Below are 18,765 nucleotides of genomic sequence, written 5' to 3'. Positions count from 1 at the left end.
CATGTAAAATTGTTATGAGGTTTAAATAAAATAATATGAAAAAAATGAAACATAGTGCCTGGAACAACAGGAACCATTTTCAGAGACATTTGATATTACTGTTACGCAAATGACTTGCAATGCACCCCTCCCAGACAGAGTGAGAATTTTCTTGATATTAAAAACAATAGTAATAAGCATTTTGGGAAAGAAATAATCTGTTTTTCTTGTCTCCAGATGTGGAGAATAGCAACCATTTCCCTTTTCTTGTCTGTATACAGTAATTATTGTTACATGTTATAGCAACTTTTTAAAACCACAGAGGCAAATGTAAAGAAAAAAGTCTCAGGTTTTATTGAGTCAAAGCAAAAAGTGACCCAGGTTTAATCATGCTCCCTCTTATCAAAAAGAAAAATGATACTAAATGGGGTACGTAAAAGCAAGGTTTAAAAAAGTAAGAAAAATACACAATATACGTACCATCTCCATTGAGATTAGGGTTCTACAGAAATTCCACTGTGAGGAATTTTGCAGTAGAATGGCTAGGAAAGGAGAGCGATGTGGACAGGGCACACCTCAGATAGGTGTCCAGCTCAGGGAATGAGAAGGATCAGGTCAGTAGAAGTGAACCCAGCGGGGTCAAGCCATCCATCCCCATGGCTTAGAAATGCCACAGTTTGGGTTTTGTTGTTTATTTGGTTGGTTTGATTTGGTTTGGTTTTTTCAAATGGTGAGGAAAAGGCAGCATTATATTTTCCTGTGTAGTGGGAGTGGCTTAGAGGCTACTGCAGTGATGTAATACGCAGCGTGGCCACTAACCTAATATTTGTGCCTTTCTTTGTGATGTTAAGTACTTTAATACATATTTTGAGTTTTTACCATGAACAACTTTTGGTTTAGTGGTTAGTAGCTTCAGGTTTAAGAAATAGAGAGTCCTGTTATGTGAATTAGAGATGAGATTTCAGCTACTTGGGGCCCCCAGCTCCCACACTGAGTGATATGAGAAGTTACGCTGTATCAGCTAAGAGTTGCCACTTACATTCCTCGTCCCTTTTAGGGTGTGGTTTTCTTCCACAGTAGTCCATGCTCATGGACAGCAGGATTTGTATGACAGTTTTCACTCTGCAAAGCAGTCATTTAATATTCCTAAGGAATACAGTATTGTACTATCAGTTCATTAGCAAAATGGCTGGTGCAGAAGATCAACAGTTGGCCTTCAGCACAGTTCATTCTGTCTCAAAGAAATTTCATGTCTTTTGAAATGCTGGAACCCCAGCCAGCAGGGAATTATACTGCAGCAGTTCCATCTAAGCTGTTCTTTTCTTCTTCTTTTGCCATAAACGACCATCACAGAATCAACTCCATTGAGAAGAAACACTTGCTTTGCCAACACAATTAGTTTTATAAGAAGCCTCTGTTTTCAGCTTGTTCTTCTCCAAAGTCCAAGTTGGATGACTGTGGTTACTTTTTAATTAATATTTTTAAAGAGCCCCCCTCTTTCCCTAAGAGTCTCTAAGCAGATTTAGTCAGCTTAAAATGACTCATCCACAAGGTGATTTCAATGCCATCTCTAAAATAAATAAAACTGTGACTTAGGGGACTGTTTTCCTCCTATCTCTTTTAATTTTCATAGTCTGTTCACTTGAAGGAATTTTTCTTCTGGACTGGGCACTGTTTTCTCCAAAAATAAGAAATAAGGATGTGCAACCTGTCCAGCCATGAAAGGGAATGAGACGGGAAAACAGCCTGCAGATTTTCACTTTTCAGTGTGAAGAGCAAAAGAATCAAGGGATCGTTATTACCTTTTACGATTTACTTTTATATTCTTGTTTCTTTATTGCCATTTGCTTATTTGATGAGTGAATTTTAATGAAAAAGCTAATTCAGATCTTCAGGTTTAGAGGGCCGAATATCGCCCCACATAAACATTCTGTAGGGGGATTATACCTCTTCCTCTACAGGGTCAAGCAGCTTAGACCTTAAGCATAATTGCGTGGTCCTTTTAGTGGTGTGGGCCCTGATTAAAAAGTCCTATTGAGCTTCCAGAGTCCTTTACAGAGAAGGCTGCTAATGTAGTAGTTGAAATTGAAATAGCAGAGATGCTGATGCTCTAACGACTTCCTTTTGTCACACTGCTCCTTGATGAGTTCTTGCACATCTAATCGATGTTTTCTTTCACAAAAGAGATGTTCACCCTATATGTAAATACAAGCTGGACTGTGTTTGACCCCAGTTCTTCAGCCTTAATGCTGGAAACCAATAGACATAACGGTAAAAATAGCTTTGCGCTTACTGTCTTTAAAGTTAAGACTCTGGTCACCTTTGGTTTGGAATAGTATAAGGGAGCATTCTCTTGGGAGAGAAAAGCAGAAATAACTTTGCTTGCAACTGAGATTAAAGAATTTCATGAGGACAAGAAAAACTTTACATAATTCCTTAGAGTAACTTTTTTCCTATTTTAAAGCCAAACTACTTTACAGTTTGTAAGGTCAAGGTGGAATTATCAAAACTCTATTCACTAGGTAAGATTTGTTGGCCTTTAGATCTATCAAAAACCCAGTTTGGGGACTGTGAAGGAGAAATCTTGCTGTGCTATTTCACAGCTGCCTCTCCCCCCAAGGAACTTCAAAATGTAAGGAATCCTGGAAGAAATAAGACTTGCAGAAGTGCGCCTTTGTGTCCCTCAGTGTGGGTGATGTGCAGGTGGACCCCGAGTGCAGTGCATTGTGGGGGGCCACCTCTGCGAGCATCTGTATTCCTGGCTGTTCTCCCTTCCTGTGCATTTTGGAGTTAAAGGTGAAATTCCGTCTTTAACCCCCTTGTGGTTGTCTGAACAGTGATTAATGAACTAGATGTGATTCCCTGCAGACCTTTCAAAGGGTGGATGAAGGATGGAATCTCAGCTTTTTTTTTTTAACTGAGCCTTTTGCTTAATACATCTTTTAAAATTAATGTCCCTTTCGAATGCCAAGAAAACAAAAGGAATTTCTCAAAAGTGTATGCAGCTTGACACAATAGGCCTTAATTAGTGTCAAGGAGATGTTAGGATGAATGGGAAAAGGCCCATTTAGCTGATAAGACTGAAAAGTGGAACCTTGTTATGAGCTGTCATCTCAACGTGTATTTAAGCTGTAGCAAAACTGAAACATATTTGCCATATAGATCATAATGACTCCAAAGGAGCCATTATACTCTATTATGTAATTACATAATCAAAGCATGCATAGTAATCAGCTTTTGGAATTCAATGCTAATCAAACATACCTATACTATGTGTTTAAGCTAAAATAGAGAACGTTAATTTGCCATTAGTCAACTAAATAAGAATGTGTATACAGAATATTCATGAATAGCTTAATGTTATGTCAGATGATATTTTTTGTTTTGTATTCAGGTGAAATCAACAACTTTAATTGAAGAAAAGCCAGGATGATCACTCTACCACTTGCCGTTCAAAACTCAGCCTCACCTTTTACTGATTATAAAAGATTAGATTAAGTTTAATACCTTTTTCTTTCATAAGCTCAAGTGACACAACAATAATTCTGTTACGGGAAATTTTCATCCAGTCCTGACCGTCACCATGTCATAACATGCGTGTCATAAATACTCCTTAAACAAAGCTTATAAAAACAAGAAAGGAAGAAAAAAATCCTTAAGCATATATTGCTTTTGTAAAAAGAAATCAGTATATATTATTTAGAAATAACCAATATTAGAAATACCTTGATCCCTCAGTCAACAGCCATGGCCTGTGCTTTTGACAGCACCTCATGCCCTGTGATTTTTAGATACTTCTTCTTCCTGGGCCTGGGAGTCTTAAGATGTGATCTCTAAATCCAGTTTGGTTCTATTGAACTTTGATTCCAAAAGGATTCTATGAAAAGGTAGCACAGATGATACATCTAAGTCAGTATCATACATTCCTGTGCAGTCGGTTATTTGTGACTTGATTTTCCCTATTTTCCCTGTGCTCTCTGGTTGCCATTCTCACTTGTTTTGACTGGTAAGGAGATAGTCTCCTGAGCTGTCAACATTTCGATGTTACTGTTTGGGATAGCAAAACATGAATGAGGATCAGAAAGGTTAGCAGAAGCTTTGTAAACAGCAGGCAGATTGATTGTCTTTGATTTTAAATAAATATTCAAATACCCACCAAGGTTGAAATATTGCCTCTCTTCAAAATAAAGAATTTGTGTTGAAGAAGTCTCACCCTTGACACTAGTCCACAGCTGACAGACGCCGCTTTTGGGTACTGGCTCACTGTCTCTCCTAAGTACTGGCTGGCTAAACATGTTACTCTAATGTTCAAATGGGACTGAATCTTTTATCAAAAGCTTTTGTGGCTTGAACTTCAAATAATTTACTTTCAAATTACTTTTACTGTAATTCTTATTAATTCAAATAGGTTTCTGATTTGATATAAAACTCTGTAAATGCAGGGAACAGTTTAATGAATTGAAAGATAGGATTGAATCTTTTAAAGGAAATGCACAGAATATGCTGACAATAATTGCTTAGATAGAAATCAAATCTTAATGGCTTTGTTAATGATTGTAGTGCACACTGTGTTTACGGTGACTTGGGGGAGCATGTGCAGTTAAAAAGATTTTTCCCTCCAGGGTTCAGCAGAATCTTAATTTTTTTGATACTTTTTCTGAAACATTCTCAGCCCTGTACCAGCTCTCAGAAACATGAGCAGGAACTATGATGCCTGTGCTGGTGATGATAGTTTGTTGTTCTGTTTTTGTTTGTTTTGTGTGTGTAGGGATGGATGCTGTTCAGAATTGAGCACATCCTGAACAGGATTGTAAAAATAAGGTGTTCCCCTTGTATTATGCTTTTACATTATCTATTATGTCTGCCCTTTTGATTTGACTGACTCTGTTCTGTTAGGTCGCATTTGGTTCTACTCTCTTCCAAAAATGTAATAAGAACCGTGGGAGCAACAAAACCCAAAATGTGTAATTGTCATTGTACAAAAGAGAGGAAAAGAAAGTGCTCTAAACGATATAACTGCATGTATATTTAAGTGTATAAGATAGATAATGATATTACTGAGTTTTGTTGGATCATTGAACAGAACTGTTTGCAGTCTCACTGTTGGAATGTCTACTTTATAAGCTTTAATTTTGTAACTTGAACAATTATTTCTAAGATGACAATATGTAATCCATTAACTAATGATTTCCTACTGTTTATTTTTTTCTGTAAATCTGTATAACTTGTACCCTTTCTCTGTTTTTTTTTCTTTTTCTCCTTAAATAAAATAAAAAAAAATAAGGTGTTCCTAAAACACACAAGTATTTTGCTGTTTTAAAAGTTTCAAACCTCCGAGGCTGCAGATGTAGCTCCGTGGTCCAGCACCTGCCTGGCAAGTCCAAGGCCATGAGTTCAGTTTCTTGTATCAAATAATAATACTAGTGATAGTGCCGGGCATATAGCTCAGCAGCACAGTGCCTGCCTGGCAAGCACAAGGTCATGAGTTTGATCTCCAATACTGAAAAAGATAATATAATAATAATAATAATAACAATAGTTTCAAACCTGGATGCCTTGTGAAGGATAAGAATAAGTAAATGAGATTTCCATTTGTGTAAAATTTCAAATTAACTATAGTGAGATTTTAAAGATACTACGTACATCAATCAGCAAGCTGTTTATTTCTTTTCTTTTCTTTGTCTTTTTTTCCTTTTTATCGGTACCAGGGATCGAAATCACGACTGCCTGCTTGCAAGGCAGGCGCTTATGCCGCTGAGCTAAATCCCCAGCCCCAATTTCTTTTTTTTTAACCATCTGTAGTTTGAGTTTGAGTGCTGCTTTCTCAGACAGTGACCGTGCTGGTTCAGTGTTACGTTCAGTCTTCTGTAGAACCGGGGCAGGCAGTAGGAGAGGCTAATATGATCTTCGCTGTTGAAGGACTAGGTCAGAACTCTTCCTTGCTACCACTCTGGGCAAACTGTCATCCCTCATTAAGGGTCATGGTGCTCCTCCCTGTCAGTAAGAGTTTACACGGTTGCCATAGCAGAGACTGATCTATGTTTTAACTGTGACTTGCCCTTTTATTATGGACTTGACTAGAGAGACTCCCCAGTGTAAATGAAGTGCTTTATTTATTAACAGCCAGGCAGTGGGCAAAAGCTCTCAGTGCTGGCAAATGCCTGCCATGCTCAGGTAATAAAGGCTTTCTCTGGGGGCAGGGTGTACTGCGCACTGAAAGAAGGAAGCAGTGGTAAACAAGGTGTTTTACATTCAGGACAGTTTCTCTCTCATCTTGAAGTGTGTAATTGTGTTGGAGATAAATTGTGGAAATAAAAAAAAAAATCAGAAGTTGCTCACAGGGAAACAACGCTCTTTAAAAACAAGTACATTTTCCAAGGCCGAGCCAATAGAACCTTGGCAACCAGTGCCGACGTTGGCTGGTAAGAAGTCCAAGCTGTGTGGGCAGGAGAACCTAGCAGAACGGGGTTCAGATGCCAGTTTGGCCACTTAGCTGAATTACATCAACTGACTGAAATCTGTCTGAGGTTTTTCATCTTTAAAGTGGGGACATTGCAAACTGCAGAATTAAAGGGGAAAGGTATGTAATGCAGCCAGCATGGTGCCAGCACTGGGTGGACCTGTGTCCTCTGTCCTGTTTCTTATTTCTAGTTCTTGCTGTAGGATCTGCCCCATCACCTCCCTAAGGAGGGCATATTGTTGATTGAATGGAGTCCAATCAATACAGTGCTGTCTCAGTGGGGTTTGTAACAAAATGAGGTTTTTAGGAAAGAATCCACAAGCTGCATTAATTGAAGTCTGAGTACAGAGATTTGTGTGTCGGCTGCACCTCCAGCCGGACTAGCCCTCACCAGCTTGCCCATCATCAAAATAAGTTTGTACCTTTTTGAGGTGATAAGTTTTGTCTTATTGTGATGAATGTCCTAGTAACTTGTAGTTTACAACAGGAGACTTGCATGTGAATGAATGGGCCTCTCCAGTGCTAGAGTTTTATTTTTAGAAATTGTGGGGCAAATCTGGGAGTTACACAGAATATATTTCCATAACATAATAGTCACTAGTATAAATTAAAATCCAGTTTGATTCTGCCTCCTAAATACATGCCAGACATTGTTCTGTCCTTAAAATAAAGTACCTTGCTATTAACAGCCTTATTTAATGGCTGTAGTGTATTGTATTTATTTGATTTTTTCCCCCAGAATATGCGCTATTTCTGCCTGGACAGTGTATCTGCTAAGTGAGTTTTAGAAAATCAGAAAGGTTTTTTTTTAATGTGAATTTTTTAAAGAGAGCACCAGTTTCCTGTTTGTAGCCATCTGCTATATATCAAATTGTGCTTTATAACAACCTAATTGTCACGATACCTATTTCAAGGGGAAATTTATCAAGTCACAGTGCACCCTTCTGTTGGGAAGAAATATTTGAGGATGTGAGCAGAAATTATTTTTACATAAAGGCTTCAGGCTGTTAAAGAGTACTGACATACATACCATATTTTCATCACTGTCATTCACTTCCTTTGCCTCAAATAAATAGGTCATTATTATCCCATTGCAGCCATCATATGGTGCCTCAAAGTATGGAGCCATTCAACTGACCCGTATAATTTATTGGTGATTTTTACAAAATGACATCTTTGGGCCACTACCATCAGCCAGAGCACTTCAGTATCTTTCATTAAAATATTTATTATCACTCAATTTTTTTTTTTTTAGCATTAGCATTGCCACCATGTTAACACAGCTAGAAACTGGCATGTTTTGGGTTGCTGAGTGTTATGTTCACCTTGATAATTAAATAATAATATCATAATGTTATTAATATTACCATGGAATTTTTTAGAGCACAGCAAGGGCAAAAATTTACAAATGGTAACAGTTTACCTGAATAATTTGCTTCATATGACACATTAAAAATGTCTACTCTTACAATACCTAATTAAGGGTACAGTTAGACATGTTTAGACTTTATAAAAATAAACAGAAACTTCTGGTTCTGTTTTATGGCCTTCATTGCTTAAAAACAAAAACTATGGTCAAGTCCTGTTTGCTGCTATCTTCTGATAAATGCTGTCTAGCCTTAATATGAATGTAGTAAGTGCCTCTCTGAGTATACTAGCCTTAGGATTTCGAATAAAGAGCTAAAATTAAAGCTCATAGTTATTTCCGCAGGAGCTGTTCTATTAGAGCGTAATTGAATTGCAAGTGGCTTCAAGTCCCAGTAGCTTCAAGATAGAGTGGTGGTTAGCATCTGTGAGGCCCTGTTGTACCTTGAAGGGATTATGCCTATCAACAGGCAGGCTTTTCTCATGTATCTTTTGTAAACTGGAGATTATTTGTATTGCTATTAGACATTCTTTAGATATAAGACCCCTTCCGCTTCCAAGAACCAAATGAGACCCCATGTGGTGTCCCAGTCCCATGACTTGAGGTGGTCAGAGCACTGGAATCATGCAGTTTCATTTTTCCCTAATTTTCTTAGTAGATTGTGATACCCTGAGAATATAAGAATTCTGTCCTTCTTGTACATATTTGCCAGGACCAAAAAACCCTCCCCAAAGAGCTTGTTTGACGGGAATTCCCTTCTTTTTCTTTCTCTGCTTTGGGAACAAACTACTGCCTCCAGCAGGGTTCCAAATTCTGTGTTTGTCACAGTAATCCACTAAAGAAAAAAAAAGAATCCTTTCATTTTTTCTGATCATTTTTTCTGTTTGTTGTTATTTTGTAAGGCTGGTTCCGCCTACTCACCTTCTTCTCTGGATGAAGCTAGGGAGAACCTACCCTCTCCCTGAGTCACAGAGCTCAAGGCCAGGTTTCATTTTGGTTTGTTCCTCAAGTACCAAGAAGTTCTGTTTTATCTGTGGCTCTAATAATCTTTTCTTCCTCTTATCCTTCTAGTTTCCCCTCTTCTAATCCTCTGCCAAGGTCTATTTCTAGGTGCATTTGGCTTAAAGCCCTCTTAGACACCCTCCTCACACTTTGCGACTATGTCCTGCCAAGAAAGGATCCTTCAGCAGAAAGATGATAGCAGGTGGAAATCTTCCATTTATTCTAATTGCGTCTCTATTTATGCTGTCTCAGTTTTCCCCCCAGATTAGTATTTATCTTTGACCTTTGTGTCTTGATGTGACAACTTTTTTTAAGGAGCGAATAAACCACCGTGAGCTGATGTGTAGCAGCTACACAGAGAGCTCCTCTCTTACGCAGAGCCTGTGATTGTGCGTTGATGAATCCACAGTACTCCCTGCACATCATAATGGCTTAATAACTGCTTGGCTTTGACATCCAGAGAAAGGATGATGATGATCATATGATGATGGTGACAGTTGCGAAAGCTACCGTTTATTTACTTTTCTGAGAAGCTAGACATTGCTCAGTGCTTTATATCAGCTCTGTGAGATAGCTTTTAATTACTGTCCCTATTTTCAGATGAGAAAGTGGCTCAGAAATAATTTTCCTTATACAGCTAAAAACCAGTCCCCCCAACACACATACAGCTACAGCTAAAAAGCAGCCTTCCCTCTTTCCTGACTGACCCATACACCTGCACTTATGACATCTTTTGTGTTCTTAAATAAGAGTGAGATATCCTGTTTTACTCAAATTGCAACTTTTTTAAGGCAGGGATGTCATTTGTGTCGGCATTCCCTGCTATGCAGGGCGCAGAGTTGAACAATTGACAATCGCTTCATCTTTTACTTCTGAATTAAACTCTCCTCCTCCTACCTGTGCTGTGGAGCATTTAGGACATTTATGAGGTACCCTGGCTGCTGTCACTAATCTTAGAAGCTACAAACTGGAGCAGATCTGGAGATGTCTTCTATCAGTGGATCTGAAAAGCCTTGACTTTTTGACATGTGCTAAAAAGGATTTTCTAAATGGCTAGACGGTGATCTACAGTAAGAGGCAGGGGTTCAGAGCAGCCCAGGGCTCGAGCAAGTCTTGAAGGTGTGAGAGTAGAGTAGCAGACTCTCGGGTCTTTCCTAGATTAAATTGAGATCTCAGAGACTCGTAGCCACACTGTGACTCGAACACAGTGACTAAGTGGATGCCTATACATTGGGAACGGGGACATCCACTAACAAGACAAGATTATTTATCGAACCTTCTATCTACTTCTGTTAAGTGGGCTCTTGACTTTTCTGTGAGGCAACCAAATAGCTTAGCTCAAGGGCGTGTGAGCTGTGGTTGACCATACGTGCGTCTTCTCCTGTGGCTGGGAAAGCTGCAGCTCCTCACCGAAGCCAGTCCTCTGACCTTTCCGATACCTCCATAGTTTACGACCAAGCAGTGCAGGACACTGGAGGCTGGGACTTCGGCATTGCAGCCCGTGAGACCACAGCAATCCCAGGCTTTGTTGTAGTTTATCTCCAGATCAGCCTTAGTTTAATAGACTCATTTTATGAACTTGAGAGAAAAGTATTAGAGCCGTACCAAACGTTGCTATTTGTGTTCATTCTCTGATACTTCTCGCTTCTTTTTCATTTTAATTGATCCTATGAAACAAATTTTAGTTGATGGAATTTTTTCTGATCTTTTTCTCTTTTTTTGTTTTTCATTTTTAAGGCAATGGACAGAATCTGTTTACGAAAGACGTGACAGTGATTGAAGGAGAAGTTGCAACCATCAGCTGCCAAGTCAATAAGAGCGACGACTCTGTGATTCAACTCCTGAATCCCAACAGGCAGACCATTTATTTCAGGGACTTCAGGCGTAAGTTTCCATTGCCATCATGTTAGGCTACAACTTTTTCCTACACGTTGTCTGACAAAGAGATTGCTAAGGCCACCTTTTTTTAATTTAATGTTAGATGCTTAAAGTTTAGTCAATTCTTTAAAGAGGAGAAGAGGCAGGCAATCATAATCTTTCTACTTAATAGAAATCTTGAATCATCCCTTTTAAAAGTAAGGCAGTTTTACTTTGCAATAGGAATTGATTGTAGTAATTCAAGGTGAATTGCAATTGAGTCCCAAATACTGAGCCAACACAAACAACTCAAATAGGGTGAGACAAGGAAAATATAGCATTCCGAAAGATAGTCTGTTGGATTTGAAGATGGTGGGTTCCAGGGTAATCTGTGCTTAAATGACAAAACCAAATCTCTCACCAGACTGGTATAAGGAGATATTATATGCTAAAATCTTTCCATACATATTATAACAAAAGGTGATCATGGAATCTGGGCTGTGTGTAATACAAATGGTTCAGTCAGGTATCATGGTGTGACAAGAGCAAGAAACAAATCTTTGGGGGGAAAATGTTATTTGAGTTATTGATAACTGAACCGAAGCAAATGTCCAGTGTGTCCCTTTCTGGTTACTTGTCACTGTTCCACCCCAAAAGACAGGGACAGTTGTGACCTGTAGAGAGAGTTTATAAAACTAAAGAACATAGGCGTGGATGAAGGAGGATAAAACGGGGAAGTCAGTTTCCTATTCTTAAGTAGATTTTTTTTCTCATTGTAGGCCTAAGCAGCCTTTGCCAAAGTCAGTGGATTTCAAAAGAGAACATTTGAGATAATAAGAAGCCCATAGACACTGCTTTTGTAGCACTCCTGATGCCTTCTTGATGCCTGGGTCCGTGCTGGGAAGCTGCTGAGTGTAGCTAGAGCACTAGAGGACCACCTCAGTCTGTCTGTGTTGGCCCCAGACTCCCTGTGTTTGGCAGCTTCACCTCAAGTCACATCCCATACATCAAGATGCACACAAGTTAACAGGACGGCTTTGTTACAACATTTTAAATGGTTTTATTTTGCTTTGGAATATCAGTAATGGTTTTTGAAATTTGGAACCACTGCGGTTTTTTTGTTTGTTTGTTTGTTTGTTTGTTTTATTATTTTTAAGCCTAGGATTTTGAAAGGCACATTAAAAGTTTGTAGGCCCTAGTTCCTGAACTGCTAGTGCCCAAAGGCTGAGAAGGGCTGGCCTCCTATGTCAGCGGACTCGGTTTGCCCTTTCCTTCCATTTTCATTTCGCCTAATTAGTAGGAAGCCTGAAACAGTTTATGAGTAACTGCTGAAACAGACGGCGGCTGCAATTGCGCCAAGTGAGGTGTGTGCGCATCTGCTCGCACGCGTACCCCCACACGCGCAGTTCCCTGTGGGTAGGGTTATTTGTTTGTATCCGCTTACTGCAGAAGCTCAACTTTCTTTTCCTCTAGTTCAGGGAAATGGATGGTTGTTTTCCTCACAGTCACTAACCACTTTGTTTTGTTTCACAGCTTTGAAAGACAGCAGGTTTCAGTTGCTGAATTTTTCTAGCAGTGAACTCAAAGTGTCATTGACAAACGTCTCAATTTCTGATGAAGGGCGTTACTTCTGCCAGCTCTACACTGACCCCCCACAGGAAAGTTACACTACCATCACAGTCCTGGGTAAGTAATACGTGCAGTCATTGGTCCCGGGGAGCAAAGTGGGGGGTAGCCAGTCCTGTCAGCTGGCTTCCTGCATCAAGGAAAAGGTTAACAGTGAATTTCACGGTTCTAATTTGTTTTAGGACGAATCACCACCCATCTTGCTGAATTTTAAAAATAGCCTATTTTACCAAACGCTCTAAGGAATGGCAATCAGCAGTCTTTATAGATTCCACCTGCTCTTGGGTTTCAACCCTCAAACTTCAGAAGCAAAGATCAAGGGAATTTAGAGCCCTCAAATGAATCACTCACCACATGAAATGTCATTGCTGCTACCAGGATTTTTTTTTCCCTTCTGTGCGGAAGTAGGGAAACGAGGAGCCACATCTGTACCCCAGGGCACAGCTCTGTTGTGAAATCTGTGTCATGAGCTTCTTCTGAGCTACATCCTCATTTTAATGTGACTGATCTCCTTTACTCTGGCTTCACTTGTTGCCTTATATCCCAGGAATACATATTTTGCTACAAAGCATAGCCACTGGACATAAAAGAGTTAAGAGCTCCTTAACTGATAATAAGCAAATAACTGTTGACAGGCTGTTAGGTACACTCAGATGACTTCCTTTATGGTCTCCAGATTGTGATTTTCAGCAAAATCTCAGCAACCAGGTTCCTGTGTTTATATTGTGATAGTCAGCAGATAGTTCTATGCTGAAAGCGGTCTGAATTAGTCACCTTTTAGACAAACATACTCCAGTGTATAACACAGCTGATTGGGATTTTTGAAAATGAATTTTCAAGGACATACACTGTAGCGTGAGGCTAGATCTCTGATTTACACCTTCAGGGAGATGATGAATCAAAGTCTATTTGAAGCGGCAGACTGAAGCTTTTTGGTGTAATGATACGAAGATTAAAGAGAAAAGATAAATACGAAGGGCATTTTTGTGTGGTGTGTGCACATATATGTATTTATGGATGTACACACTGAGCTGGTGCATCATTACTTTATTTAAACACAGCCGTAAATAGGAAAACACTTTTTTTTATTCATTAAGCCAAAGCTTACATACATGGTTTTGGTAAGAGTAAGAGGAATAATGATTTTAGAAAGCCATGTTTAAAGTGTCTCTGTTCAATTCCTAATGTGGTCTGTGGTTAATGATAGGTGGCTTTTGAGTGTACATTTATGTTAGTGTTGTGCCTTTAATTCATATTAGACCTACAGAAATAGTTTAGAAGATTTTTCTGGAATGATTATTTTGGTGTTTTACAGTTGTACCAAAATTCACAAGCATGCATTTAAAAACTTCTGCCTGCTTGCTTGTTACAAGTGTGTGAAAACAGTTTGCTTATTTCAGTAAGTCGTTAGCTGCCTAAACTTCAAAATGCCTTCTACTCATTGGCTCATTGTCATTGGTGGCATTTCCACAAAAGTGACAGCAGTGAAGAGGAAAGGGTGTCTGGTATTTTGAGTTTTCAGAATATTTTACTGTTGGTATCTTTATTGATATCTTAATTTTGCAGAACAAAAATCATAACAACGGAGGGAGGTTGGCCATTCAACTCAGGTTACAAAGCGCTCGCTAAGAATCAAGAATCTGTGTTGCACACAGTGCTGCACACCTGCAATCCTAGCTACTCAGAAGGTTGAGACAGGAGGATTACAAGTTCAGGCCACACCAGGCAACTCAAAAAGACACAGTTATGTTGGGGGCTGGGGGTTTAGCTCAGCGGCATAAGCACCTGCCTTGCAAGCAGGCGGTCGTGAGTTCGATCTTTGGTACCGATAAAAATGAAAAAGACCAAAAAAAACAAGATTATGTTAAAAAGATCGAGGGTATAGTTCAGCATTCTCTAGGTGTCATCCTTAGGATCACTCCCCAACTCCCAATCATAAATGTAAGAATTCAAGATACACCTTACTGTTCTCACAACCTTTGTGTCTTCTAGGCTTTGTTGTTTTCAGTTAGACCCGGAATGCTCCTATTATAAGATTTTTTTTTCGGGGCTGGGGATTTAGCTCAGCAGCATAAGCGCCTGCCTTGCAAGCAGGCAGTCATGAGTTCGATCCCTGGTACCGATAAAAAGGAAAAAGACAAAAAAAAAATGTTTTTTTCTTGAGGGTGTACAGGAGTCTATCTGGCCATTTGCAAGAGATCGGTTTCCATGTCTGGGACATATTTTTCAGAGCCAGTGACCGCATCGGACTAGTTTGACTATGAGTATGCCCTAGGTTTGGAAGCCAGCATACAGCAGAAGACTAAGAGGCATGGTAATCCTTTTGGAGGTCTCATTATTCCAGAAGTAATAGTTTCCCGCTCATATTTTATAGGGACATTAACTTAAATATACTTGAAAGTAATGCTAGTAGATGTTCTTTTTTGCAGATATTATGCATTCATTTAATATTCTTTCCATTGAATTTACACTGGGAAGCCTTGACAGAGTAAAATTGGCATCAGTGTTTGAGTCTTTCATATTCCAAATCTGATGATTTTCCATAATACTCACATACTCAAACTTTTCTCCTAGGGTTTAGTTTTCAGATATCATAATGAATGTAGAAAAATGTATTAGCATCGTGGTTGCCCTCTATGTTTCTCTGAAAAGGATTCCATAGGTACTTACACAGCTGTCAAACTTCTTGATAGGTGACAGATGTTCATTTTACTGTCTATGTCTATTAGTTATTTAAGTGCGTTCAACAAAATTTGTAGATTACAAAGATGAGTGTTTGTTAATATTATTCTGTACTTACTACTATGTTTGGATATTATCTGTGTAAAAACTGAACACTTTGTGATATTTTGCATGTATTTGAGTAGCTTTTAGGATATTCATTCACTCCTGCTTATAATGAGTTTCTATCTTTCTCTAGTATGTACTGTAGGACTCTTTATACTACTGTTCAGGACAGGAGATGAATGAGAGAGAGAATACGCTATTCTTAAGATTCCTGTAGCTACTGATGATAGTAGCTAATATTATTACCATCTTGTCTTTCTAAGATTAGTGTTCACTCTTAAATCCAGGAACAGGAGAACCTAATTACTCTAAAGGGTCTCAGAGTGAGATTTCATGTACTGATCAGCTTTAAGTCTCCTTTTTTGTTGTCATTAATATGAGTCAGCTTGATATTGCTGATTTTTTTAAATGTTGTAGGCGTGATACTTATAATTAGCACTCCTAGATTTGAGGTTAGCTAAGAAGAACTTTGACATTTTATTGCTTTTCTAGTATTTTTCTCTATGTGATTTTCATTCAGGTTTTCATCTATATGCACCTCCCTAGATCTATCTTTGATTATTTTCATTATTGGCTGCAGGCAGTTCTTAATAAATGTGTCTGTTTAGTGGACCGTGTGTAAGTGTATTCTCTGGTTAGCAACAGTTTTAATTCATTTTTCTTATAAATGGATTTTTATACTTTACTAACCTCTTTTGTATTGGAATAGACATTATGAAGTTAAAAGGAAAATGTGATAGGATTAATGCACCAAAATAAAACTTTTTCTTGCCCACCTTTCTTTTTTCTGAAAGACAGATTTAAATCATCTCATTTATATTTTCCAAAGCTTACTTGCTCTTAAAAAAAAAGTCAGAGGAAAGTCAACTTTATAGTATCAGAAGAACCATCATAAGTCACATTATCAGATTTTATTTTATATTTGTAAACCAAACAGCTCCCACTATACTTGCCTATTTCTTCTTCTAATCTTAGGAAAGATTAGAAATACTGGTCACAATCTTGAGAAAACTGTTTCTGGACTTGGGGAAAAAAATATTCAGCTATTTCTTGAAATGATGAGCTCAACAATAAACAAGTCTTTTATTTTTCTATAGTGGGCATATTTCCTAACACTTTTGAAGTTTTTTGCACTTTACCTTGACTGAAAACTTGAAACTGATGCTAGCTCTTCAGGAAGGCAATCCTAGGACTTAGCATTTTCAGAAATCCGTTATTCACAGAACTTCAGGCTACATCTATTGCAGCAGAGGAGAAATTAACAAGGCTAATAGCTCACAAGAAATCTGCGCAAGGACCTCACTGCCAATCAAGCTGTCAGTTCCCCCAGAATATGGAGGAGTTACTAGCAGCTTTTTCTCTGTATTTACCCATACCCAATTGTTTTCATTTCCTTACTTTGAGCCAAAGGATGTTAATAGAAAGCATGTAGAAAGCAGACGCCATCTTTATGATGAAAAGGAGGGTCCAAAGAGTCTCTACCAAGAGAAGCCTTTGGAAATGAGCAGTTAGTGGTCATTCAGAGAAGCCTGGGATGAGGAGTGTAAGAATGCTTCAGGCTCAACATGAGTAATGAAAGATTAAGGCAAGATACTGAGGGACACTAAAAGCAGCTATGTGACAGAACACATCTGAGTCTGAGTCCCACTGTCCTGACAGCCATCTGTAGCAGTCTTTTAACAGCCCGTGGATGTGCCCCATTCTAGGACATTTGTCCGGTTTCCACAGAGTGACCACTGAGGTGTCTGTCCTGGAGAGTCAGAGGGATCTGATTGTTCTGTTCTATAAGGCTGTCCAAGCTTGCCGCTGGTCTTCACCCTGTCCTGTCCTCAGCAGGCCTCCTTCCCCTCTTCATGGCCCATCAGCTGCTTACTCAGGCTACAGTGCTCGTTGAGAACCACTGTGGATGTTAACACCAAAAACTGTCATCACTCCATTTTGGGTTTTGCCTAGACCTTGAAAAGGCTATTTTCTGACTTCCGTCCCTCCATTTGTTTGAACAGACATTCTTACATCTCTTCCTCCTTCGTTGTTTTGTTTATTTGTTGTTTGTTTTTTGAGACACGGTCTCACTATGTAGTTCAGGCCACTCTTGAACTCATAAGTGCTAATATTACACGTATGGCCTCCCAAGTGCTAATAGTACACGTATGGCCACGAGACCTGGCTAGCTGTTTCTTTCTTTTAATCTCCTCCCTTATGGCTTACCAACATCCTGTTTTCTTTAGACTTGGATAGTCTTTTCTCTGACATCTGACCTAACATTAGCAATTTTTTCAGTATCTTTATTGTACTACATTCAGAATGCAGTAGAGTTCGCTGATCCTAAACATTTACTCTCTCTATTCCCTACCCACTGTCTACCTCTGTGGGATGCAAGTCTGTGAGCCACCTGACTGTCACATGGCGTGGAGAAATTCCATAGGGAAATGGCCAGCTGAAGTCATTTCATCTCCATGCCACTGCCTCGCTGTATGTCCTAAAATGCCAGATCTGCAGCTCCAACGTGCATATTGAGTTATATTTTTACTTTTTTAAAATGTAAACTAGGATAGTCCTTTGCTGTGCTTAACTACTCATTTGGGCCATCTCACATTAGCAATACCACTTGAGCAAATATGTTGTTTTCCTTGTACACAGGGGACAAAGAGGGATTCCTGTGCTTCTCACTACAATACACTACCTTGCTGAGAAATGTATACAAGAAACCATTTTACTTTGCCATTTTCATCATTCTCACTTAAGAATTTTCAATTGCTTCAATTCAGTGTGAAAGTCTTCCTGTGGCAGAATTTTCATACTGGACCAGAGCAGTTGGAAACCCAAGTACATGGTTTAATCCCATAATTTATTGAAGGAGTATCAGAGATATATATTATTCAACTTGATCATCAGGATGGCATGTTGATACATATTTAACTTATTGTTTCTCGTCTGAGTTGAAAAACTTATTAATCATAAGTCTCGGAGCTGTCTTTGCTTATTGGTGGTGGTCAGAACACATTCTTAAGATTCATACTATTGAATTCAGTGTTCTTATTGACTTGTATTTTAAGAGGCTCAGTTTCATTAAAAGAACAAAACAACTTGTATCATCATCATACACCAACGTCATGCTGTTGACTTGATATTTAGTATGTTAGCCCCAAATCTTTTATTTTGACTATTTTGTTACATATATATATACACACACACATATGTTTAATATTGGTATTCGTTGTGGTATATAAATCTACTTTGATTTCTAAAATTGGGAGCATTGAAATTCAGAATGTGGAAAATTGCTGCAAACTAATTGACATTTTCTCTATTATTGCATCTTTGTATCCAGAGGATTTTATTAATATGCCATCTATTGAAGGACATGATTACATTCTAGATTTCTTTGAATCAGTCTAATTAAATAGAACTGGTTCTGGGGCATAATTTTTCTGTGTGTGTTTTTGATGAATGAGTCTTTTAATGGACCCCAGGTTTTTGATCTTTGTTGGTAGACTTTGAAAACTGTCATAATAAGATTGGAATCCAAGTGTTGCATTCAAGGAGAATTATTGTCCTCCGGTCCTTTAACATGGTTAGGGATAATTTAGGAGAAGACTGGTCATTTTATAAGAAATTTAGGAGAGGATTTTCAAATCTGCTGATTTTTGCATAACTCATTTTACTTAATGATGGCTTTGCCCTCCTT

At 38.6% G+C, this 18,765-nt stretch overlaps 1 protein-coding gene across 11 annotated transcripts in view; it reads left to right on the top strand.

Moving 5' to 3' along the window:
* The window catches only part of Cadm1 (cell adhesion molecule 1), a 327,909-nt gene that overhangs the window by 237,173 nt on the left and 71,971 nt on the right, over positions 1-18,765 (top strand). For all 11 annotated transcript variants that reach the window (XM_063255805.1, XM_063255806.1, XM_063255804.1 and 8 more), the window contains 2 exons: positions 10,545-10,691; positions 12,198-12,350. In XM_063255805.1, the coding sequence (XP_063111875.1) occupies positions 10,545-10,691; positions 12,198-12,350 (300 nt within the window). The remainder of the gene's footprint in view (positions 1-10,544; positions 10,692-12,197; positions 12,351-18,765) is intronic.

The sequence above is a fragment of the Cavia porcellus genome, unplaced genomic scaffold (assembly GCF_034190915.1).
Source record: "Cavia porcellus strain 051 isolate PalLab524CR breed Dunkin Hartley unplaced genomic scaffold, mCavPor4.1 scaffold_9, whole genome shotgun sequence".
Classification (NCBI taxonomy): Eukaryota; Metazoa; Chordata; class Mammalia; order Rodentia; family Caviidae; genus Cavia; species Cavia porcellus.
Note: the sequence above shows the minus strand (reverse complement) of the source record. Positions and strands in the feature narration are given on the sequence as shown.